Genomic DNA, 24,013 nt, shown 5'->3' with positions numbered 1-24,013 from the left:
CCTAAGGCATTGCAATTCAGTGTATTCTCAACCCTTTGTTGCACAGAGAGCGCCATCTAGTGGGCTCCGAAAATAAGGACGCTGGTTCACGAAGCTTCATTTGGCCATCACTACTAAAACCATCTAGATCACTTCAAATAATGTTTCAAATATTTTCTCTGCTTCACCTCGGAGAATTAGATACAAAACAGGATATGAAACAGCGACAAAAACGTTAAAGAAAGGGTTAAAAAGTGTCTGAAAAACCGTCAGAAGCGTCAAATAAAGCTTCAAAATTTCTGAGAAAGCAACATGTGGAAAAAAGCATTGACAACAGTAAAAAATGTCAAAAGCGTTGAATAAAACATAAAAAACAAGATCAATCGTCAAAAGCGTTGAAAAAAATGACTAAAAAGTCAAAAAAAAAGTTTTAAAAACATTGAAGAAAGCAACAAAGGTGTAACCAAAAAAAAAAAAAAAAATGTTACGATACGGTAGAACAAACCACAACCACAGGAATAAAAGCGTACCCTGAGAATTGTAGCCGGGGTCCACCGCTCGCCCTGGATTCAGGAGAAAGGGTTAGAGGAAAGTTAGAAACTGTCCACTCATGCTGCTTCCTCTTCTACAAGATCATTCTGCAGGTAATAACAGCCGGGTCTCTCCTCCACTCAGCAGAATCAGACCTGACACCAACATGTGGCTCCAGGTACGCTGGGAAAGCCGGGGCGATATTCTTTTTTTATAACTTTTATTTATCAAGTGCAAGAGACAGACATAAAGTGCATACAGACCTGGGCGTTATTCTGATACTGGGAAAGCTTGGGCGTTATTCCTTTTCTAATAGGAGGAAAGTGTACTGTAGTTGTTACTGTACCTCCTCCGGAGCGTCCTCCATCAGGTTTGTAGTCTCCGTCACTGACCTCGGACAAATCAGAGTCTCCAAACGATCCTCCACCTTCAGGAAACCCACAATGATTAAACACATATACGAAAAAAGCAACTACAACGTAAAAAAAACTAAAGCGTTAAAAAAGAAACTAAAGCGACTATCACATTGAGAAAAAAGCTACAAAAATGCCAAAACGGCAACTATATGGTGAGAAAATGTACTGAAACAGCGAACAAACAACTTAAACATTGAAAAAAGCAGCCAAAATCAAAAAAAAAAAAAAAAAAAAAAGAGACAAATAAATTTGAAAATGCTACAAAAATGACAAAAAAGTGAGTAAAACATGTGACCTGGCAGACTGACCTCGGGGCTTTGCGGGGTCTGCGGGGTGCACTGCAGGTTTGTCCGGTTTGGGGTTGGGGTCTGAGGGAACAGAGACCCAATAATCACAGAAATACACAAAGAAACCAGATGTCGATTTTCTGTGGCGGCTCGTTCACCTGGAACTCTCTCTGCCTTGGGCTTTATTAAAGGTAGTCATATCAAAACATGGCAACAAAAGAAACAAGAACATCAAGAAAGAGACAAAAACAGCTACAACAATCTCCAAAAAGTGGCAAAAACGGAGAAAAAAACAACAAACCGTCAAATATTGAAAAAAGCAGCGAAAAAAACGACGGCAAGAATGTCGACAAAATCAACGAAAACATGAGGGAAAAAAAGATTTTCATTTGGGCTCCCTTGTATCCCAATCTGTCCGTTCATATTCTTCGGTGAGAGCAGGTCAGGCTGGTAATCACATAGAGGAAGACAACGGAGCAGCTGGATGCTGACTTCTCAGCTGTGTCTTACCTGGACCCAGAGCATCCTCCAGATCGAACTCAACACCACCTATACAACACAAAAACACTTCTTTAGACACTGATGAGATGACTTTATATTTATATTCATCTCCCTGATACATTTATACATTTGCAGAAAAAAACTTGTTTACCTATACCAATATCAAAGTAATTTCTTTTAAGATTGGACCGTTAAACCTACCCGTATCTCCAGAACTCGGTTTCTTGGGTTTTTTAGTCGGAGCTGGCTCATCTGCAGAATAACATAAATATATTTATTTAGTTAGAAACAAGCAACAAAATGTATTTATAACAATCTGTCAAAGTCTGAAACCTCCATGTTGTATGAAGATATGTGAACATGAAGCAGACGTCTAGATCTGCAAAGAGTCATCCAAATTAACCGCCAACTATTTTTAAAATACATTCAAACATCTGTTTGGGTCGTTTTTTGCCTTTTTTCCAAAAGAAATTTCCAAAATTAGTTGGATGATGGATGCAAACTTTAAAAAAACCCGACAAAAACATTTTTTTAAAAGTGTTTTTTTTAAGTGTATTAAATTGGACATACTTAGAGTGGCAATTCAGTGTACTTATGGGAAGTATATTTTTTGGAAATTAATTGTTAGTATACTTTTTTAAAGTGTACTATGATCTCACTTTATTAGAAGTGTGACTTCTGTACACTTTATACAGTACACTCTAAAATAAGTGTATTTTTAGTGGCATATCAGAGTACTTTCATAAAATATGTTAAAATACATATATAATATAATTTGTGAAAGTGTACACTGATTTCACTTCATCAGTAGTGTAATCTTAGTACTGTAAACAAAGTGCACTAAAATATGATACTTTTATTAGCATTTCAAAGTACTGTCATAAAATATGCTAAAATGCAAACACTTTTAGTGGAAATTTAGTAATTTATTAATTTACTGTAGCCTACTAATGGAAAGTGTATTGACACAATTTGCCACCACGCCAAGACCATGGCCAAGACCCGCCCTAGGAAGCAGCTCGATTGGTTAAGGTCAGGATAGCCGATTGGTCACGGTTACGTTAACTTGCGTAAGCATCATGGACACCTAGCCAATAAATGGTACTGAAGGGCGGGTCTTGGCGTGGCCATAGTGGGATTCATAATATTGCTGCCGACAGGTTGTCGTTTCAATGAACGTTGGCTGGAAGATGAAAAATGATTATGGATTAAACGGGGACAAACCCTACGAGTTGCCTCTTGTAAAGTCTACAAAAAAGATGTGCAGCTTTTCACAAGGGGCGAGTCTGCGCTCTCGAGTCACATGAAGTAAGTTTGAAGTAAGCCAACTGTAGCCTACTGTACACGTTAGCGCCGGTTAGCGCCTAGCTATTTGTTTACGCTAGTAACTTCTAGCTAGGAATTCGCCGGCTAGCTAAGTGACTCAGAGTACTTGGTGTGATAATGTAATGTAATGTTAGTATTGCATGTCAGTTATGGCACGTTCATTTGTGGAATATGCAGTGAACATAGCCAAAGTTACATCACAATAACTGTAACGTTACTACCCGCAAATTAAAACCTGCAAACGTTAGCCCAGTGCTTAACAATCGTTGATTGCTGAACAGAAATGGTGTCAGATGGAGTGTCATACAAGTAGCCTACTGTAAGGTTGAGGATGGCCTTATGCACTATTTGCACTGCTCTATTCCAGTAGATAAATGTATATCTTGGCAACGAAGTACTTTTTTTTTTTTTCTTCAATTAATATAGCTAGGCTATTTATGAGGCAGGTGCCTGTGCACTGTCAGAGTCTTCTGGGTTAAAATGGAATTACAGCTTGTTGTTGCACGGTCTCAGATTTTGTTCAAACCTTGTCTATATCAAGAATGTGTCGCAAAACCAAGGCCTGTACAATATTTCTGTTCAAATCCTATGTCTTCATATTTTCAGCCCTTGAAATTACTTCAGTTTTACAGCCTGAAAATCACATTATCTGGGAAGCAATATTTGGACATTAATTCATAGGCAGCCCAAACTTTGTAGGGTGGAAGACAAACATGTCAATATGACTGAACCATTACAAGTTTGTACGGCATGCCCTAGATTTGGAAAAAAAAGTGTGAAAGGACATTAAGGGTAGCATAAACTTTGAGCAAAGGGGGTGCACCACCTCTTTTCCTGGATTTTGACACACAATGAGGCATACTAAATTAACAGTTTATAGTAATTATAAGTATGATAGCAGTATGCACAAAATGTACTTAAACACAACTATAAGTCGCACTGCAATGACTTTTTAAGTGTATTTCAATAAGAATGGCGATACAATGCAATTGTACTGTAAGTGTGCTTAATTGCTCATGAATCTTGATTTTCATTAGTGTATTTTAGTGCACTTGAAGTTTAAAAAAAGTTCCTTTTTAGTATACTATTTACACTTGAAGTGTAGTCAAATAGATGTTAAGTTGAAGTTAATACATAATTAAATACACTTAACTATACTTGGATTTCACGAAAATAGTACAAAATGTTGAAAATATACTTGGTACACTTTATTAAAGTATATTTGTAATATAATTATTTTTCACCTCGGGAAGACATTTGCTGTAAGTAAATATTACAATTTTTAAATGTTACCTGGTGCAAACGCATCGGAGAGTTCCAGCCCCCCTGGAGAAGAAAGATAAAGAAGAGATTTAAACATAAATTATTTTGGACAAACCATCTGATGCAAACCAAAAAGCAAATAATCCACACATTAATCCAGGGTGAAAATAATCACAAAAATATTGAACAAAAGCATTAGAAAAAAATTACCAAAAACATCAAAACAAGCGACCAAAACTTTGAGCAGCGTCAAAAACCAGGGTTAGGGATAGTTAGGGTTTTACATTTTTAATCAGGTTTAAAACCATTCATCTCTTGTTTTAGTAGACAATGGATGATCGTTACTAGAACTAATATGCTCAGAATCATATATATGTACTGAAGACTTTAAAAGGAATTTAATAAAAAGGTATTCAGTGTATTTTTCGACAAAACATGGATGCCTTACACACAGAAGAGCTCAACAATCCCCCTGTCACCGACTCAGTGGCTGGTTTTTACTTCACAATGTTACCCGCCAAAATTGATTTGTCCTCGCATTTGGCGGGTTGGTGGGCGTCAATTTGAAGCCCTGCTTATTGTCTAATAACAGCTGTTTTATGGGTGACAGGTGAGAGGATACCAACCGTCAGTTTTGGGTTTCTCGGGAGCCTTGGGCTGCTCTTTGGGCTTTGCAGGTGTTGATGGCGGCGCTAAGGGACAGAAATAACAGAGCAGTGTTACAATCTGACAGCCATCCAGCCGACACATGAACACTGGGAATATGGGAAAAATAAACGGCCATAAAAACATGAACATGATGCTTCAGAGAGAGTTACTCACCCAGATCATCCAGAGCGTCAGACAGGTTGAATCCTGCAAGAAGAGGAAGACACAGGGAATAACAAATCAACACAAACACACTGTATGATAGAGCTGTCAGTCTTCCTCTAGAATAGCATTCAAATTTCATGTTATTTTTTTAATATTCAAATAACATTTGAATATGTAATGCTCAAATACAGCCTGTTATTAATATGTACTACACTACTTAGGCTTATTCATTGTCAATGCCACTATAAGCATGTGGTTATTACACGATCAGCCTGGCCTTGAAGGGGACCTACGTCACGGCGCATTGCATTTCTGGCACGCCACTCTCTGTTTACATTATATCCCACCACGACATACACACATCAACAGAGAACTCTGGAATGAAACATGATCTAACAAGTGTAGTGAAGAGGCTCTGTTGTAAAGGCTAACGGTGCTCGGTTAGCACAATGACATCATGTTAGAAAGCACAGCCAAAACCATTTGTCATAAACTAAGTAACAACAGTGTTAGCCACGATGCTAACGCCATTGATAACTAAGCCAAACGGTGCGGTCACTACTATTTTAGTGATTTATAAGCAACCTGTTTCTTGCAGATTGTTTTGTTACTGAGAATCCAGCTGTTAGAAGGTAATATGTGAAGTAGAAGCTAACTGACAGCTGTAGGACAGCTAACATTAACTTTAGCTGTCTCCATCAAGCTCCCAGCTAAGCTCCTATAACTTGCGACGCAGTTAGGAAACCAGAACGAGCTAAATGACAACATAAGCATTTTGGCTCAGTGGATGTCGATTTTAAAGTCTTAAACTATTTCCCATTGTTCCGTCATTCATGATTCAAGATTTACTTTGTCATTTTCACGTGTACTTCTGTATGTACAAAAAGATTAAATATTGTTCACCCAGCTTGTGTCAGTATAAAACAAGGAAATAAATAGAATAAAAACACATCAAATACAGCATCGCCACTCCCCCCTGTACTAACGTTACTTGGTACGCAATGTTTTCTACATATGTTATGGAAACATGATACTTGCGTTAGGGTTATGGTTATAACTGCATTACTGTTGCATTTCTGACATTTTTTTCAGATTTTGTCACTTTTTAAAAGTTTTGTTTCAATATTTTTGTTGCCTTTTTTTCCACAATTTCTTGCACCAATGTTTCTGTCCCATAACATAGGTAGAAACTGTCTGATATTTCTGTTTCTATAACTCCCATAACATAGGTAGAAACTGTCTGATATTTCTGTTTCTATAACTCCCATAACATAGGAAGAAACTGTCTGATATTTCTGTTTCTATAAGTCCCATAACATAGGTAGAAACTGTCTGATATTTCTGTTTCTATAAGTCCCATAACATAGGTAGAAACTGTCTGATGTTTCTGTTTCTATAAGTCCCATAACATAGGTAGAAAGTGTCTGATTTTCCGGTCTAATCAGAGAGACTATTTTAAAACTCTCAAACATTCGGGGCTTTGGAGGAAACATTCAGGGCTGAAGACCCTGAAGCTCCGCGCCCTGAGTCACAGTGAACATTAGCTCCAGGGGTTTCCCTTCACGTGTGTTGTGTGTGTGTGTGTGTTTTTGGTGTTGCAGTGAATCATGCAGTGTATTTACTGGTTGGTATGGCAACACCGCTGCTGACTGACCGACACACAGAGTGGCTTTGAAGTATGAGTCACCTACTGTACGCAGGAATCAGACTACAAAATGAGTCCTGATACGAGCTGCACAGAGCACACCACTGCAGTTGAGCATGGCAGCTCATTGCGTGCCCGTGGTTTCCTGTACCACCGCTCAGCCTCGTTACGACAGGAAGCAGACCCAGATTAAGCAGACACTTCCTAGTATGCATCTATAAAAAGAAAGGGTTAACCATGATTTCTCAAGGCCTTTAGCTGGTTTTTAGGCATGTTTCTGATATTTCTTTTGTGTGGTTTCCGTATTTTTTCACTCTTTTCTGATTCTAAATAGACAAAACGATTAATTAAATAACAGATCTTCAGCACAATCAATGATTAAAATAAGGACGTATTTCCTTGCCAAAAAAAAGGTCGGCTCATAGCCAAAAACCTGTTGATATCGGAGTCTTTGATCATGTTTAAAAGTAGCTGAGTTTCTCCTTATCAGGTCTGCCGCCTGCAAACTGTTGGCTGGTTGGTTTGTGTACAGCAACCATAGCAACGCACTGACCATAATCCTGCAGTGAAAACCCTGATTGAGACACATATTCCGAATGCGCTGTATACATGTCCAAAGAATGCTCTAAAGGCTGAATAATACCAGAATAACACACACGTCTTAATCAGACAATTCTATATTCGGAAAAATGACTTAATGTGAATATCCAACCGGAATATGTTGTTTACATGTTCTGTATCAAATTCAGAATATTATTCACCATTTTCTGACATTTTAGAGACTAAACTACTAATCCGCTTAAACATACATACTTTGACCAACATGTTAATATATTTGGAATTGAAAACATCAGAAGGTAAAGGATGATAACAACCCTAAAATAAATAAATTAATAAATAAAGCTGCGAGCAGCGATGGACGGGCCCTCGCGCCTCTCCGCGCGTCAGGGTTACTGCCGTACGCCGCTCCTTGTGACCGTGCATTTGCACGGCACTCAGACGCCGCAAATCGTCACCAATGAAAAGGGAAATGCCCGCTGATTTCAACCATACCTCACACAGGACTCTACATCATACAGTTCATTAGCTGTGAAAGGGGGCGTAGCCAAAGCATAGGGGGCGGGCCAAACCATCACCAATTAAAAAGGAACTCTCTGCTGAGGTCAATGATACCTCATATAAGACTCTACCTTAAACGGGTCACCAGTTATGAAAGGGGGCGTGGCTTAAGCATAGGGGGCGGGTCAAACCATCACCAATGAAGAAGGAACTCTCTGCTGAGTTCAATGATACCACAAGGATATACCTTAAACGGTTCAAAAGCCATAAAGGGGGCGTGGTTTAAGTATAGGGGGTGGCTCAGTATCACATGTAGACCACACATTATAAGTTTCATGTAAATCGGATGATGTTTGTCATATAAGGCGCATTTCCTGTTGCCAGCGGGGGGGCGCTATGACCAAAAGTCAATTTTGGCCTGTAGGTGTCCTCAGGCCTGGACCCTTGTCAATCGTGACAAATTTTGGGCAGATACGACAACGTACACTCAAGTTACAACAACTTCTTAGTTCATTGATAAATGCTCAAAATGGCCACCAAACCACGCCCACACCGTCTGATGAAAAGTTTTTTTTTTAATAACTTTTCATCGTTAAGGTGCTGGGATGGTACAGACCAAGTCTGAAGTCCATTGGATGAAATCTTTAGGAGGAGTTTTTTAAAGTATAGCACCTTGACTTTTAGGCCTACTTCCTGTTGCCACTAGGGGGCGCTGTGACTTTAAGTAAATATCAGCCTTTATTTGTCCTCAGGGTTGGACTCTTATGAATCCTGAAAAGTTTCGAGCCAGTTGGATAATGTACACTCAAGTTACACCCACTTCCTTTTTCGGTGGCGAAACGCACAAAATGGCCGCCCCGCCACGGCCATTCCCTATGACGAAATTTTATTCTTTTAATAATTTTTCATCTTTAACGTCTTAAGATGACACGGACCAAATTTGAAGTTGATCGGATGAAATCTCTAGGAGGAGTTCGTTAAAGTACGACGTGTGGAAATGGCCAAAATCGCACTAATTTCAAACATTCAATTCAAAATGGCGGACTTCCAGTTGGGTTTAGGGTATGGCTCCAATGACGTTTTCTGTGCGTTTTGACAGGTTACATATCCATGCGTTCATGGACATCGGAAAAACGTTTTTCCGAGTGGAAACGTCACCATTCACGTCACTTCCTGCGGGAATCAGAGGTGGGAAACTCAGGCTGAATTTTGCTAACCGAGTTTCCCAGTTGGCGACGCGTTGACAGCTGACGTCTGATGGAGGCGACTTTGGTTCACTGAACATATTTCAGTGACAAACTGTTTATTGTGGACAAATGCCTCTGCCAAGAAACATGCACAGACATAACATGTTTCAAATTATTCATAAATAAGGCCTATGTATTATTATTGATGCTCTTGGCTACGGCCAACCGTTGGTGGCAGTCATGCAAAAAGTTGTTATGCCAAACGCCAATAAAACAGAAGAAGAAGAACACGCCATTTGAACGCTGCCAGTCGGAAAAACAACGTAACCACGGGGGCAGTGCCTGTTATTCCGAAGTGGCATGAACGCACCAAATGTGTATCAAGTTTCGTTAGTCTACGATAAACGTACTGCAGGGGCTCAATTTGTCTAATTTTGTAGGGGGCGCTAGCGAGCCATTTTTGTGCGCCTATTCCCGAAAACATTAAAATACGTACATTTTCACCAGGCTTGATGCGACCGCCAATTTTGGTGAGTTTTTGAATATGTTAAGCCCCTCAAAAAGGCACTTCATTTGCCGGGAAAATAATAATAATTCCTTCAGTTACAATAGGGCCTTAAAAACTCATTTAGGGATGTTAACCCAAGTTTCTCTCTTTATCTTTCTCCATTTTAAAGCTGCTGCTGGAGTCCGGAAGAGAGGTGGACTTTGAGTATTTTAATGTTGAGCTACTTTCTACATTTACTCCATTACATCTCAGAGGGAAATCTTGAAAACAAATGTGCACTACATTTCTCCAACAGCTTTAATTACTTTAAAGTTTTAAAAATAATTTTACTTTTGGTACTTTAAGTTTATTTTGATGCTAATACTTTTGTAGTTTTTCTTGAGTACAGTTTCTGAATGCAGAACTTTAACTATACTTCATCTGTGTGTGTGTGTGTGTGTGTGTGTGTGTGTGTGTGTGTGTGTGTGTGTGTGTGTGTGTGTGTGTGTGTGTGTCCTCTACAAGTGCAATTTTGGCTGTAGAGAAATATTGTACTTTTTACTCCACTACATTCATCTGTTACAGCTTTAGTTACTAGTTACTTTAGTTACTCCACTACATTCATCTGTTACAGCTTTACACCCTCTGGAACTCACTCCCCATCCACATCAGAAACTCGGACTCACTGAACACCTATAAAAAACTGCTCAAAACTCATTTGTTTCAATTGACCTATCCATAATTTACAATAATCACTCATCTTCTTTCTTTCTTTCTTTCTTTTGTTTGTTTGTTTGTAAAGCGTCTTTGAGTTCCATGTAAAGCACTTTAAAAAACGTATGTATTATTATTATTATTATTATTAGTTACTAGTTACTTTAGTTACTCCACTACATTCATGTTACAGCTTTAGTTACTAGTTACTTTAGTTACTCGACTACATTCGTCTGTTACAGCTTTAGTTACTAGTTACTTTAGTTACTCCGCTACATTCATCTGTTACAGCTTTAGTTACTAGTTACTTTAGTTACTCCACTACATTCATCGGTTACAGCTTTAGTTACTAGTTACTTTAGTTACTAGTTACTTTAGTTACTCCACTACATTCATCTGTTACAGCTTTAGTTACTAGTTACTTTAGTTACTCCACTACATTAATCTGTTACAGCTTTAGTTACTAGTTACTTTAGTTACTCCACTACATTCATGTTACAGCTTTAGTTACTAGTTACTTTAGTTACTCGACTACATTCGTCTGTTACAGCTTTAGTTACTAGTTACTTTAGTTACTCCGCTACATTCATCTGTTACAGCTTTAGTTACTAGTTACTTTAGTTACTCCACTACATTCATCGGTTACAGCTTTAGTTACTAGTTACTTTAGTTACTAGTTACTTTAGTTACTCCACTACATTCATCTGTTACAGCTTTAGTTACTAGTTACTTTAGTTACTAGTTACTTTAGTTACTCCACTACATTCATCTGTTACAGCTTTAGTTACTAGTTACTTTAGTTACTCCACTACATTCATCGGTTACAGCTTTAGTTACTAGTTACTTTAGTTACTAGTTACTTTAGTTACTCCACTACATTCATCTGTTACAGCTTTAGTTACTAGTTACTTTAGTTACTCCACTACATTCATCTGTTACAGCTTTAGTTACTAGTTACTTTAGTTACTCCACTACATTCATCTGTTACAGCTTTAGTTACTAGTTACTTTACACATTAAGATTCCTGCTCACTAAACACTTAAAGTAAACTAACCGACAATATAACGGCCTACAATTCCAGCTGAGATGATGAAACCATTAAACACACAGCTGGTTGGATCCTTTACTCTTTCTACAATGGGTGAATACTTTAACTACATTTTCCTAATGATACTTACAAACTTTTACTGCAACAGAGTATTATTACAATGTGGTGTTAGTACTTTTACTGCAGTAAAGTATCTGAATACTTCTTCCAGCGTTGTCTTTGCTTAAAGACACAAGACCACTAATATACATACCACAGCCGCCATGTAATGTAGGCTAATCACTGTAACTTACCGTCGTCTGTTAATGTCCCAGCAACAAGAAGAAGAAGCAGCACACCAATCCTCAAACCGATCATGTTGACGGTAACTGGGCTCTTTCTTCTTTCTTTAAAGTCAAACTTCTGGAGGGACGTTTTCAGGCTTCAGCTGCAGATATTTGTGGCCTCAGACTGCAGGGCAAACCTCGCCTGGTGTCCTCTTACAGTTTGTTATGAGTCAACTTTGCCGATGAAGGAGGGGCGCACACACGGTCGGGTGTGGCTGCCTGCAGCCTTTCAGAGTATGGGAGCACATAAGAGTCAGTAATATTCACAGTTTGGATTTTTTTGTAGCTATAGATTGATTTGTGCATCTCAAAATAATGACTTAGTATCTCCATTTGTTTGTGATTTTATAATTGAGTCGTGCAAGTATAAAAACCGTTTTGTAGCTATAGAATTATTTTGTGCATGTGTGAAAAGGTTTTGTAACTAGAGTTTTTGGCCACTTTTTTCGAAGTTTCAGTCGCCTTTTTGATATTGTTGTTGCTTTTTCCAACGCTTTTTGGGGATTCTGGGGGGATTTTTTAAAATCACGTTTGCGACATTTGACGCTTTTCTGGGCCCGTTTGTTTTTTTTCCAAAAATGTTGGTGCTTTTTGTCCTTATTACATTTTTCTTTGCTATTTAAATCACTTTTTTTGGGATTAACTACGCACATACAAAAACCAATTCTACAGCTACAAAGCTTTATTTCAAGTAAAAAAAAAAGTAATGGGCCTTATTTGACCCTATATCAGAGGGGGTCTCATGCACCGTGAAGAAAGTTAAATTAACCCTTGAGCATATTACTTTATCTATGAGACATGTGCAAACATACATACAGATAAGGCCGACTTAAACCTGCCAAACTTTCACTAAAACAGTTCGCTTACTGCCCACAAATGGGTTCATTTAACAATTTATAGTATTCTTGCTCGTCAACAAAAAACTCTGACTATGGGAAAACTTTAAATTTGATATACACATTACTACAATCTGTTTTTTCTATTCGGCATACATTCTGGTCCTATTGCAGATCTCATTTTGAAAAAATATCAACTTGTCAACATTATCACGTTATTTGTCCATAGACTTTACAGGAGTAAAACAGTGTAGCTAAGAGCGTGGTATGGCAGTTGGTATATGATATCTGGGAAATGTCTGGAAAGGAGATGGAGACTGAACAAATGCTGAGTACAATGAGTTCAGACTAATGCAGCTTTATTCACACAACAAACAAACATACTTTCATGAAAGAGAGAACAGTTGACATGCACCAAATGTATATGCCAAGGAAAGAATGGAGATATGAAATTATTAATTGGGGTAAGACTAAAATGAGTGAGTAAATTCCAAAAAGTTAAATGGTGTTTGAATTGTTGACAGCTGATGTTGCCTTCATCAAATCTAGCGATGTCCTATGGTGGGTGACATTGATTAGTGCGTGAATTCTCTGTGTGATTGGTGCTTCGTTTGGGAAGAGATTCAGTACACAGAGTCGAAATGAATGTGATGAGTGATTGTGATGCATAAGGAAGTGAAGAATTGACCAGATTATTTTGGAGTGCACAGACGTTTAGGAGTTGAATTTGATGATGGGACATAGCCAGCAAAGATTTAAAACAGACCATTACCGACTCCAATTTCGGGATCAGGTGCAGCGTAATTGTTTGTGAGTTTTTGTTTTGTTTATGTGTTTTGTGTATCTGCAATTTCAAAATGGATCAAAATTATAGTAAGACGTCATGCCAGACCCTAACATTACAAAGAAAACCACAACAAGATGTGCCTTAGTTATGCTTGCTTCTGAAGCATAAGTTAAGAAGGAGAAAGATTTGTGGATAAAAGTATGTGAAAAACAAAAAAAAAAAAAAAAAGAAAAAGAAGACAAATGATTAACAGCTTTATAGACCAGAGAGAGATAAATGTACTTTTGAATTAGCATAATGAAGTTCCTATACTATTACTGTTTTGTTGCAACATTTTGAATCAATGTCATAGATTACAACGTAGAAAGAGAATCAAGAGAACTAAAATGAGTAAAGCACAAATAATGCTTCTGGAGGAGTTGTGTTTTGTGTTTATTCAGGGCCTCGATGTGTCAGAGCAGGCCGTCTCACTTCCCCAAGCTGCAGGACCAAAAGCTGAACCAGAACCATGAATCCTGGGCTCAGTATTCTATTCCATTCAGTGGGCAACATGGGGCACCTCTATTAGACACCAGAATCAGAAACACATCTGGTGTTACAGAACAAGCTGAGAGGGAGAGGCCGCAGATTTTCAACTGCCCATGGTGGAAATGGACACCCAGATGGTTTTCGAGATGAACTGGAGTTGCAGTTCAGTACCGAGACTAAAAAGCAAGAATGTGACAATGCGAGAGGCCAGGGTGGGGATGACTCTGAGGTCTCCATCACCTATCGATAGGCTCTTTCAGAAGGGACAGTCGAGGAACGGTCAGCAGACGGATCAGAGGACCGGGAGAGTGAGAGAGGACGGATTTTGCTCTGATGCTTATCGATGTAGGAGGAGAAGATATGCGAACGGAAATCATTTACTTACTTTGTCACTGTAGGGTTTTTCAATATCAAGTGCAAGTTGAATAAAAGATGTGCATGAGAAATTCAATGCATGGGTTAATATTTCATGTAAGGGATGTATTTGGGATAATCATTCAAAATGCATTCCAGGGGTTCATATTGTTGCATATCACATTGTAGTACTGTAATTCAACTAGGATAAAAAAGGGAGGATTGATAGGTTGGATATTTCAGCCTACATGTTTCAAATGTATTTTATATGTTGTATGTAGTGTACTATACAAGAAGGTTAGTCTGGGGACAACCTTCACCCACAGGAATGTGTAGAATCTATTATGAGTTTGGGTACAACTTTCACACAAAGGAATTGGAGCCAGGAATGTGGGAATCTATTAGGAGCACGTGCCATAAAAGGTGTAGTTTAAGAGTAAACTGTGCACTGAAATAGATAGCTTGAAGCGTGTGAGTACAAAAAAGTATAAAGGAGAAGTTATTCTGATGTTCGTAGAGACACTATGGGTGCATGCTCTTAGGAGGGTGTACACATGGTTATCTTCCTTTCTAAGAGAAACCTTGGCATATACATTTGGTGCATGTCAACTGTTCTCTCTTTCATGAAAGTATGTTTGTTTGTTGTGTGAATAAAGCTGCATTAGTCTGAAATCATTGTACTCAGCATTTGTTCAGTCTCCATCTCCTTTCCAGACATTTCCCATCAAACAGTTCTTTCACAGACAAGCTTAAAAGGGAGCAAACTCTTTCATTCACACTGAATGAAACAGCTACTCACCTCTCATTAGATCTGTATCCTGTTCGTGACGCCAATTGATATCGGTCCTTACTTTTTCTCCCTGGCTCAGCTTGCCCCGTGATGGACCTTGCCTCTGCTTACGGATTGTGCAGCTACATATGCATGAGAAAAAACATCAGTTATAAATATGACTAAGAATAAAACATTTTCTAATTCAATCTGTGCTTCAGTTAAGTTATTATCTAGTATGTGGAACTATTGCCATTTTATCCTATATGTGAATATCTGATTGATTGATATGCCTAATATAATTGCCTACCCAGCCCTGCACACTGCCCCTCTACCTGTCTGTTTCCTGCTCTTCCTCTCTCCTCCTTTCTCCTCCTCCTCCTCCTCCTCTCTCCTGCTACCTACCTCACTGTCGGTACCCGATCCGTTCCAACTGCACAATCCGTTCTGCACATGCGCAAGATGTTCCCGCATGCGCTGTGGTACGATGATTTACGGAACTACCCGATCTGTTCCCACCATATACTGTCTATGGTTCCCACACTAGCCTCCATTAGCTAATAGCTAATTCACGTTAGTTTAGCTAATAGCTAATTCGGGCAGACCACTAGGTGATTATAGCGGTCTGCCGTTAGCCTCCACTGGGAAGCTAACATTACTTTAGCTAACAGTTCATTTGGCTAACCGTTAGCTGATTGTAGCAGTCTGCCGTCCGTCAGCCTCCACAGTTAAGCTAACGTTAGTTTAGCTAACAACTAATTCGGCTAACCGGGAGCTGAGACAGCATGCAAACTTTTAAAAGACCCTCAAAATAAAACTTCAAAACAAACGTTAACATATATAACAGCTGTTACGTCAGTTCTACTTTACTTGTGCTCATTTAAAATACAATCACTCAATACTTGTCTTTATTGTTACTGTAAAGTCTTAATTTTGCTGTAGCCTGCTTTTCCCATTATGTTTGACTTAACGTTATTTTAGACTGAATCTACTGTAGCTGTCCGTTCTGCCTGCACGATCCGTTCTGCGCATGCGTTATTTGTCGGCTAGCGGTTAGCCGAATTAGCTGTTAGCTTGGGTGGAGGCTAGCGTGGAACAGATCGGGCAGGTCGTAAAACGACATTATCATCTGCGCATGCGTGAACATCTTGCGCATGCGCAGAACGGATTGTGCAGGTGGAACGGATCGGGTACTGACACTAGGCTCGTTGGAGATGAGCTGCTCCTCGCCTGTAAAGTAGACAAGAGCAGGCGGCAGCAGCGGGGGGGCGGTGACAAAAGTCCGCTCTCAAGTCGGACAGTTTTCCAGCTGATTCCAGCAGCATTCAGGCCGAACAGGAAGTGACATAAACACTGTGGTCCGATTCCAATTTAATAAAATGTTATCAGACCCATATATCAGCTCCTACACAGTCTCCAGTTGTTTTTATTATGACAGAGTAGCTGTCAAAATTCTCTACATGTGATCTGTTGCTGTTTTTAATTAACAACAGACTGTAGATGATCTGTAATCTGAACAGATTTAGTCTCTCTGACTTCTAAACATAACTATAAGCCTCACTACATGTGTTCTGTACAGAATAAGCTTTTAAATCAGACAAATCGCAGTTAAAATCCCTCAGATTCAAAATCAATAAAAAAGTTTACATAAAACGTCATCATGTTAAGTCGATTCTGAACCAATCAGCTGTTCGATCAGCTGAGAGGCCGGCGTTTCCCAGCATGCAGTGGGTCCACCTGCGTCCGCCTGGCTCTTGCAGTTGGTGAAAGGTGAAAAGCAACTGCGCTGCCTGCGTCTCAGAACTGCGGCCGCCTTGGTCTCGTGAGGTTATCTTTGCCCACGTGTGCATGACGTCAAAGCAAGTCGGGATCAAGTCGGACAAGAATCTAACCAGCATGCATTGGGCGCCGATCGCCGGTGATCGATTCTGCGCAGATCTGGCTCATCTCGAACGAGCCTACTCACATCACCAAATCCAAACCTGACTGAAAGTGAACTCTTGTTTCGGCGCCTTAAGTTTGAGCCAATCGGATGTCAGGAAAAACGAGGATCAGTCCAAGTTAGGAGGGGCCGCTCGTATCCCCCTCAAGACTGAAAGTATTGGTTTGGCCCGGGCAGAAAAAACACAAACACACACACACACACACACACACACAGCTCCGCAGCAGCTGAACGGCCGGCCAGGCCGGTCGCGTATGAAAGAAAAAAAATAAATAAATGCAACAATAAACACCATGTTAAATCAGCTGAGCTGCTGAATTCCTCCTAAAAATAAAGACACATTCCATCACAGGGTTCATTTGGCTGATGTTGAAACGTTGAACACAGACAGAGAGTTAGCGGTGAGCTAATCAGAGTCGGGTTCCTCCCTGATCTTCTTACTCCTACTACTCGCTTTATTCAAAGTTTTTCAATGTTGATGTTGCTATTTTATGACTTTCTTATTGTTTTCGAGGTTCTTTTGCTTTTCAACATTTCCGCCGCTTTTGTCATTGTTTTTGTAACTATTGTATAAGTTTGCCTTACTTTTTTGTCTGTTTTTGTCCCTTTTTCGATGTTTTCGCTGCTTTTGTCACTGCTTTGGCGCAATTTCCGATGTCTGGCGCTTTCTTCTTCTAATCTTTAACTTCTCTTTACTCGTCTGGACTGCCGAGCATTTACCTTTCCTGCCCCAGGCCGAATCTGCTTCTTAGGTTTCTTTAATTATCAGCTGTTATTCTGTAAAACTCTGCCCCCTCGATAATCTCAGGATTCAGCTGATCTCGATCAGTCAAAGTGGATTTTCCTCTCCTATGGAACCGCTTCATCTTACAATACAACGCATTTATGAAATGTAACTTTCTCAGTTAATCTGCAACGTTTGGGCATCTTGTGACGCAGTTTCCTCTAAACAAACGTCTAAAAAGGCACCACAATTGTCTAAAAAAGGACAAAAATATCAACAAAAGCAGTAATTGTCAAAATCATAACAAAACGCCAAAAACTTCTTAATATGCTCATAATAGGTAAAAAAAACCAAAACAAAAAACGTTGAAAGAGTCAGAAAACGTGTCGAAAGAAAAATAGAATGGTACAGCTTTGATGAACTGTCATTGGTTCCCCTCACCCCCAATGTTCACAACGTCTGGCTCTATTTGGGCATCTTATGACGCAGTTTCCTCGGAGGCGAAACCACGGAAAGATAAACTCGGAGCCGGACTCATTAGCTTGACGCACAGCCGCACTCGGAAGCTGTCCGGACGTAAACAGAGAGATGTGGCTGCTGTCAGTGCTGCTGCCTCTTCTCAAGCTCTATTTCTGCGGAGTCAAAGTGCTCCTCTATCAGACCTTCAACAGAGCTTTTATGCTCCCAGGTCAGCGCAACTTCTCTTCTATACATGGCTCTTTCGGGCCTCTTTAAGGTATCGTTTCCCCGTGGGAACTCCAGACTCCGTTAGAAAATGTGACAGTTTACAGACAAATCCGGTTATTTATAGATTAATGAACATAGTTGATGGATTCTGACTTCAAACTTTAAAAAAAAACATCTCTTGTGATCAGTTCGGCGTGTATGTCATACGCAAAGCGCGTGCCGTTTAGAGTGGTTCACGCGATATGGCCTAATCTATGAAGGTAAATATGGTGCAAAACGTGAGAGCTTGTAGAATACAATGTGAGAACTTGCATAACAATTTTTTTTAACTTGTATGTTAAAATTTGAACTTGTAAAACTAAAATTGCACTTGTAAAACTAAAATTTGCACTTAAAAAAAAATCTGAACTTGTAAATTGAAATTTGCACTTGTAGAAAAAATATTCACAAATGTGTAGATTGACATTTGCATGAACACAATGACAGCTGCAAACTTGTAATGCAACATTTACTCGTGTACTATGTTGCATTACAAGTTTGCAGCTGTCGTGTTCATGCAAATGTCAATCTACACATTTGTGAATATTTTTTCTACAAGTGCAAATTTCAATTTACAAGTTCAGATTTTTTTTTACAAGCTCTCGTTTTTTTTCTTTTTGTGACTTCAAATTCAGATCACGTGTGAATTTTTTACAAGTGCAAATTTTAGTTTTACAAGTGCAAATTTTAATTTTACAAGTGCAAATTTTAACATACAAGTTCAAATTTTTTGTTCTGCAAGTTCTCACATTGTATTCTACAAGCTCTCACGTTTTGCACCATATTTACCTTCATACTAATCTCCCAACAACTGCCAGACTCCGTTAGAAATAGGACAGTTAACATGCACATTAGACCTACTTATTCGCTGTAAAAGTATAGTTTGATTATAAAAAGTATAGTTTGATTATAAAAGTGTAGTTTCTGATTATAAAAGTGTAGTTTCTGATTATGAAAGTGTAGTTTCTGACTATACAAGTGTAGTTTTAAATCTTGTAGCTGTGGGATTTTATCCTGAGAACTAGTGAAAGTCTTGAGTAAATCCCGGCATTACCAGATCAAATCCGTCCTGCATTCTTTGTGAGATTAGAAGTGTTTAAACCTTTTAAAAGGCGCGATTATTAGGAGGAAAGGGTCAAACCTGCTTTTGTTGCTTTCTTAGATTTTTTTAATATCACTTTTTGGCCCTTTTTTTCTTCTGTGTTTTCGAACGTTTTTGTCTGCAGTCTGTACCAAGGAGGTAAACTAACTGTGGAGCCATAAACACTGAAGTAAACAAGGCGTCAGTGAAAGCACCATTAGTTCCAGATTAGACATAGTCCAGAGATTATGTAACACACTAATCAGGGAATAAAGGAAGAATCTCACTAAGTCATGTGTTGTTTCAACGTTAGTGTTGCTACTTTTTGATTTTTTTTCCCCATGGTATTTGGTAGTTTTAGATTTTTTTTCCCCATGGTATTTGCTACTTTTTGATTTTTTTCCCCATGGTATTTGCTACTTTTTGCTTCACATGTTTGTTTGTTTCTTCTGACACTTTAAATGTAATCACACGGTTTTTCTGAAGTTAGTTTTCCCCCCGTTGTCTTTGTTGCTTCTTGGATGCTTTTTCTGACATCTTTTAGTTTTTGACGCTAGTGTCAACTTTAGGCACGTTTTTAAAACGTTTTTGTACACTTTTTCCAACAAAAAGTGTACTGAAACTAAAACAGTCTCTCCAAAGGTTTTGTAACTAAACATCAGGGAATGTGTCTATTCTCTCAAAACAGTTTTACCCAGGCAGGATGGAAGAGTTGCCATGGTTACCGGGGGAACCAGAGGAATGGGTTATGAGACAGCCAAACACCTGGCAAAGCTCGGCATGCATGTTGTCATAGGTATTGCTCCCGTCCAATCACATGCCTTCAACAGATTACACAGGCCCCATCTCTCCATCTTATTTTACTGTCAATCAATCAAGAAAATACTGTTAAATCTTGTTTTTATTCAAAAATAAGAAATTAATGATAAATAAATAGAAAAATTAAAACGTAGCAGTGTAGAAGTATTGGGGGTTAGTGAATATCTGCTTGACATCAGTCTGATCTCTTTCACCTCCAGCAGGGAACAAGAGAGAAGAAGGTGCAGCGGCCATCCGGAGGATTCAGGAAGAAGACAGCCAGGGGAAAGGTAAGACAGCCAGGGGAAAGGTAAGACAGCCAGGGGAAAGGTAAGACAGCCAGGGGAAAGGTAAGACAGCCAGGGGAAAGGTAAGACAGCCAGGGGAAAGGTAAGACATTGCATTACATGTCATTTAGCTGACGCTTTTATCCAAAGCGACTTACAATTAAGTGCTTTCAAGGTTTTTGAAGGTACAAACTCAAGACAACAAGTAGTAAGTGCAAGTACATTAGCTTTAAATAAGCAAAGCTACAAAGAGACATGAAAGTGCAGGTTTAAGAGTTTTTTTTTTTTTTTTTTTTTTTATTATCCGAGGTGTAGTCGGAAGAGATGTGTTTTGAGCCTTCGGCGGAAGATGTGTAGGCTGTCAGCCATCCTGATGTCGACGGGGAGCTCGTTCCACCATTTGGGAGCCAGGACAGTGAACAGTCTGGATTTCGTTAAGTGATTAGTTCTCCCTCGCTGTGAGGGGGCAGCAAGCAGTTTGGCTGATGCAGAGCGAAGGGAGCGGGTTGGGATATATGGTTGGACCATGTCCTGGATGTAAGCTGGGGCTGATCAGTTCGTGGCCCTGTATGTAAGTACTAGTGTCTTGAAGCGCATGCGGGCAGCCACTGGTAACCAGTGAAGAGAGCGGAGGAGTGGTGTAGTGTGAGAGAACTTGGGGAGGTTGAAGACAAGTCGAGCTGCTGCGTTCTGAATGAGCTGGAGGGGCCGGATGGCACATGCAGGCAGACCAATCAGGAGGGAGTTGCAGTAGTCTAGACTTGAGATGACTAGAGCCTGAACCAGAACCTGACCCGCCTACTGCGTTAGAAGGCGACGTATCCTTCTGATGTTATGCAGCATGTATCTACATGATCGGGTGGTTGCAGCAATGTTGGCAGTGAAGGAGAGTTGGTCGTCAACCCAGGTTTCTAGCAGTCTGGGTGGGGACTACCATAGAGTTGTCAATTGTTAGTCAGGTCCTGGGTAGGAGAGCCTTTCCCTGGAAGGAAAAGGAGCTCAGTCTTGTCAAGGTTGAGTTTCAGATGGTGTGTGGACATCCAAGAAGAGATGTCAGTCAGACAGGCTGAGATACGTGCCGCTACTTGAGTTTCAGACTCAGGAGAGGAAAGAATTAGTTGGGTGTCATCTGCGTAGCTGTGATAAGAAAAGCTGTGCGACTGAATGACAGATCCAAGAGAGTTGGTATACAGAGAAAAGAGGAGGGGGCCCAGGACTGATCCCTGGGGAACCCCAGTTTTGAGTGGGCAAGGTTCTGAGCTAGATCCTCTCCAAGTTACCCGGTAGGTTCGGTCTGACAGGTAAGATGTCAGCATAGAGAGCGCAGAGCCTGAAACACCCAGATCCTGGAGTGTCAAAATGAGGATCTGGTGGTTCATTGTGTCAAGGCAGCAGAAAGGTCCAGAAGGATGATGATGAAGAGAGAGAGGTTGTTGCTAGTGATGTGAAGCTGCTCAGTGACAGCAAGGAGGGCGGTTTCTGTTGAGTGACCAGCCTTGAAGCCAGACTGGTGGGGATCAAGAAGGTTGTTCTGGTGGAGATAGGTAGAGAGTTGATTATGAAGAACAGCCAGGGAAAAGGTAAGACAGCCAGGGGAAAAGTAAGCATCGGTCTGTCTCGGTCTCTGCTGTCCTTCAGCCAAAACATATCCAATCTTAAAACAGGTTTAAAGAGGTCAAACTAACTCATCAAATCATATTCATGTCTTTTAGATGAACTTTGTTTTCTGTTTCTACAGTTGAGTTTGTCTTCGTGGACCTGACCTCTCTGAAATCAGTGCGACAGTTTGCTCAGACTTTCCAGAACCGAGGGCTCCCCCTGCATGTTCTGGTTAACAACGGTACGCTGCACACACTCTCCCACGGAACACTGAACGCACCATACGCACCGACATTACTCATATTAATTACAGATGAAGCTAAACAGAATACAGATAAAGTCTGCCAGGAACCTGAGGGAACAAATGGAAAGAAAAGATAACACAGCGACAGAAAATAAAGAAAACATCAGTTTCCCTAACATTGGGGGGCTAAGCCCAAATCTAGGGGGGGTGGGTGGTCATGCACCATCTAGATATATAAACTATTTTTCAAGATATTTGATAACAGAATGCCTAAAAATCTGAACATTATTTGGGATAAGCATGATATTGTTTTAACACTTTTCTCTTTGTTTTTTGGCCCTCTTCCAAAAGTATGTCGCTTTTTTTCAAAGCTTTTGATGATTTTTGTCGGGGAAATGACACAAAGTTGAAGTTATTTTAAAACCCTCAAATCTTCACTCTGTAGAGCCAGAAGCTCTGCCCCTGAATGACCTCTCTTAAACGCTGTGTCGTTCTCTACTGTAGCGGGAACCATGATGGTTCCTGAGGGGCAGACGGAGGACGGCTTTGAGATCCACTTTGCTTTGAACTACCTGGGTCACTTCCTGCTGACCAACCTGCTGCTGGACACGCTGAAGCGCTCGGGCCGGCCGGCCCGCTGCTCCCGGATCGTCAACATGTCCTCGGCGACGCACTACGCAGGAGAGGTGCACATGGACGACCTAAACAGACAGTGAGGCTCTCTCACATGATGCATCATATCATTACATTTCATTAAAAAAAAGTTAAACCATTCATCATTTATTACAAAATACGGAGAAATGTATTATATAATGTGGGTGTTATTATATAATGAAGTGAAAATGTATTAAATTTTGACGTTTTATTACATAATGCAATGTTACACACCTGGTAATAAATCTACATATACACACTTTTAACTTTGAAATCAGAAGTCAGAGTATATTTGCCTCTGTGCAGGATCTGCTACAGTTCCCACGGCGCCTACGCCCAGAGCAAACTGGCTCTGGTGCTCTTCACCTACCACCTGCAGGAGCAGCTGACGGCCGGCGGCTTCCCGGTGACCGTTAGCGCTGTGGACCCCGGCATGGTGGACACGGCGCTCTACGACAACCTGTGGAGTATCGCGCAGGCGCTGAAGAAACCCGTGGCCAAGATCCTGTTCAGGGTGACGTCTTAGGCCGGCTACACACGGTTATATTTTGGCTCCCATGTTAACAAGTTAGAGCTTACACACTGCCTGCGTGACACGCACGTCTCACAAAAACGCGTGCATGCTAGAAATAGAACCAACGCCTATTTTTCACGCCACACCCAAGTGTGTTGAAAGCGTTACCAGGCAACATAGAATACAAAAAGATGATTTTGATCATTTTGACACAAATGCATATTAATAAATGACATGTTTGAAAGTCTCTGGGTTTTGATATAAATGCAGATATATAAATGTAATAAAAAAAATTGCACCTGTCAATACATAACAAAATATTCTGTAGCCTATTTTGCCATCAATACTGTCAACATTGTCTTTGCTGTAATCAAATCAGTATATATTTATGTTTAACATGGTATTTCATTTTATCAATGGGAAACATACATGTGTACAGACAAGGCTAGCAGCAGCAGCAGTGCATCAGACACGTTTCTGGTGTGTAAAGACAGAAAAATCCACGCACACGCCAAGCAGGCAGTGTATAGCCAGCCTTTTCTAAATCTGTTTTTGACTCCGATTATTAATCTAAATGTTTGACAACAT

At 40.0% G+C, this 24,013-nt stretch overlaps 2 protein-coding genes across 11 annotated transcripts in view; one reads left to right on the top strand and one right to left on the bottom strand.

Annotated features, from left to right (window-relative positions):
- The window catches only part of cd99 (CD99 molecule), a 27,179-nt gene extending 9,200 nt beyond the window's left edge, over window positions 1–17,979 (bottom strand). For 2 of the 6 annotated variants that reach the window (XM_028572283.1, XM_028572288.1), the window contains exons 1-11: window positions 15,192–15,229; window positions 14,887–14,999; window positions 11,550–11,808; window positions 5,126–5,158; window positions 4,930–4,995; window positions 4,334–4,366; window positions 1,916–1,966; window positions 1,724–1,762; window positions 1,235–1,294; window positions 857–937; window positions 510–542 (exon numbers count right to left, since the gene is read on the bottom strand). In XM_028572283.1, the coding sequence (XP_028428084.1) occupies window positions 510–542; window positions 857–937; window positions 1,235–1,294; window positions 1,724–1,762; window positions 1,916–1,966; window positions 4,334–4,366; window positions 4,930–4,995; window positions 5,126–5,158; window positions 11,550–11,613 (460 nt within the window). In that variant the 5' untranslated portion in view covers window positions 11,614–11,808; window positions 14,887–14,999; window positions 15,192–15,229. Of the gene's footprint in view, window positions 1–509; window positions 543–856; window positions 938–1,234; window positions 1,295–1,723; window positions 1,763–1,915; window positions 1,967–4,333; window positions 4,367–4,929; window positions 4,996–5,125; window positions 5,159–11,549; window positions 11,809–14,886; window positions 15,000–15,191; window positions 15,230–17,518; window positions 17,761–17,963 lie in introns of those variants that run through there. The other 4 variants (XM_028572286.1, XM_028572285.1, XM_028572287.1 and 1 more) reach the window with 4 other exon arrangements.
- The window catches only part of dhrsx (dehydrogenase/reductase (SDR family) X-linked), a 7,739-nt gene continuing 836 nt past the window's right edge, over window positions 17,111–24,013 (top strand). Inside the window, exons 1-6 of one of the 5 annotated variants that reach the window (XM_028572280.1) lie at window positions 17,111–17,199; window positions 20,018–20,125; window positions 20,349–20,417; window positions 22,153–22,254; window positions 22,762–22,969; window positions 23,218–23,425. In XM_028572280.1, the coding sequence (XP_028428081.1) occupies window positions 20,047–20,125; window positions 20,349–20,417; window positions 22,153–22,254; window positions 22,762–22,969; window positions 23,218–23,425 (666 nt within the window). In that variant the 5' untranslated portion in view covers window positions 17,111–17,199; window positions 20,018–20,046. Of the gene's footprint in view, window positions 17,200–17,842; window positions 18,211–20,017; window positions 20,126–20,348; window positions 20,418–22,152; window positions 22,255–22,761; window positions 22,970–23,217; window positions 23,479–24,013 lie in introns of those variants that run through there. The other 4 variants (XM_028572279.1, XM_028572278.1, XM_028572282.1 and 1 more) reach the window with 4 other exon arrangements.

This window comes from Perca flavescens, chromosome 24 (assembly GCF_004354835.1).
Source record: "Perca flavescens isolate YP-PL-M2 chromosome 24, PFLA_1.0, whole genome shotgun sequence".
Lineage (NCBI taxonomy): Eukaryota > Metazoa > Chordata > Actinopteri > Perciformes > Percidae > Perca > Perca flavescens.
Note: the sequence above shows the minus strand (reverse complement) of the source record. Positions and strands in the feature narration are given on the sequence as shown.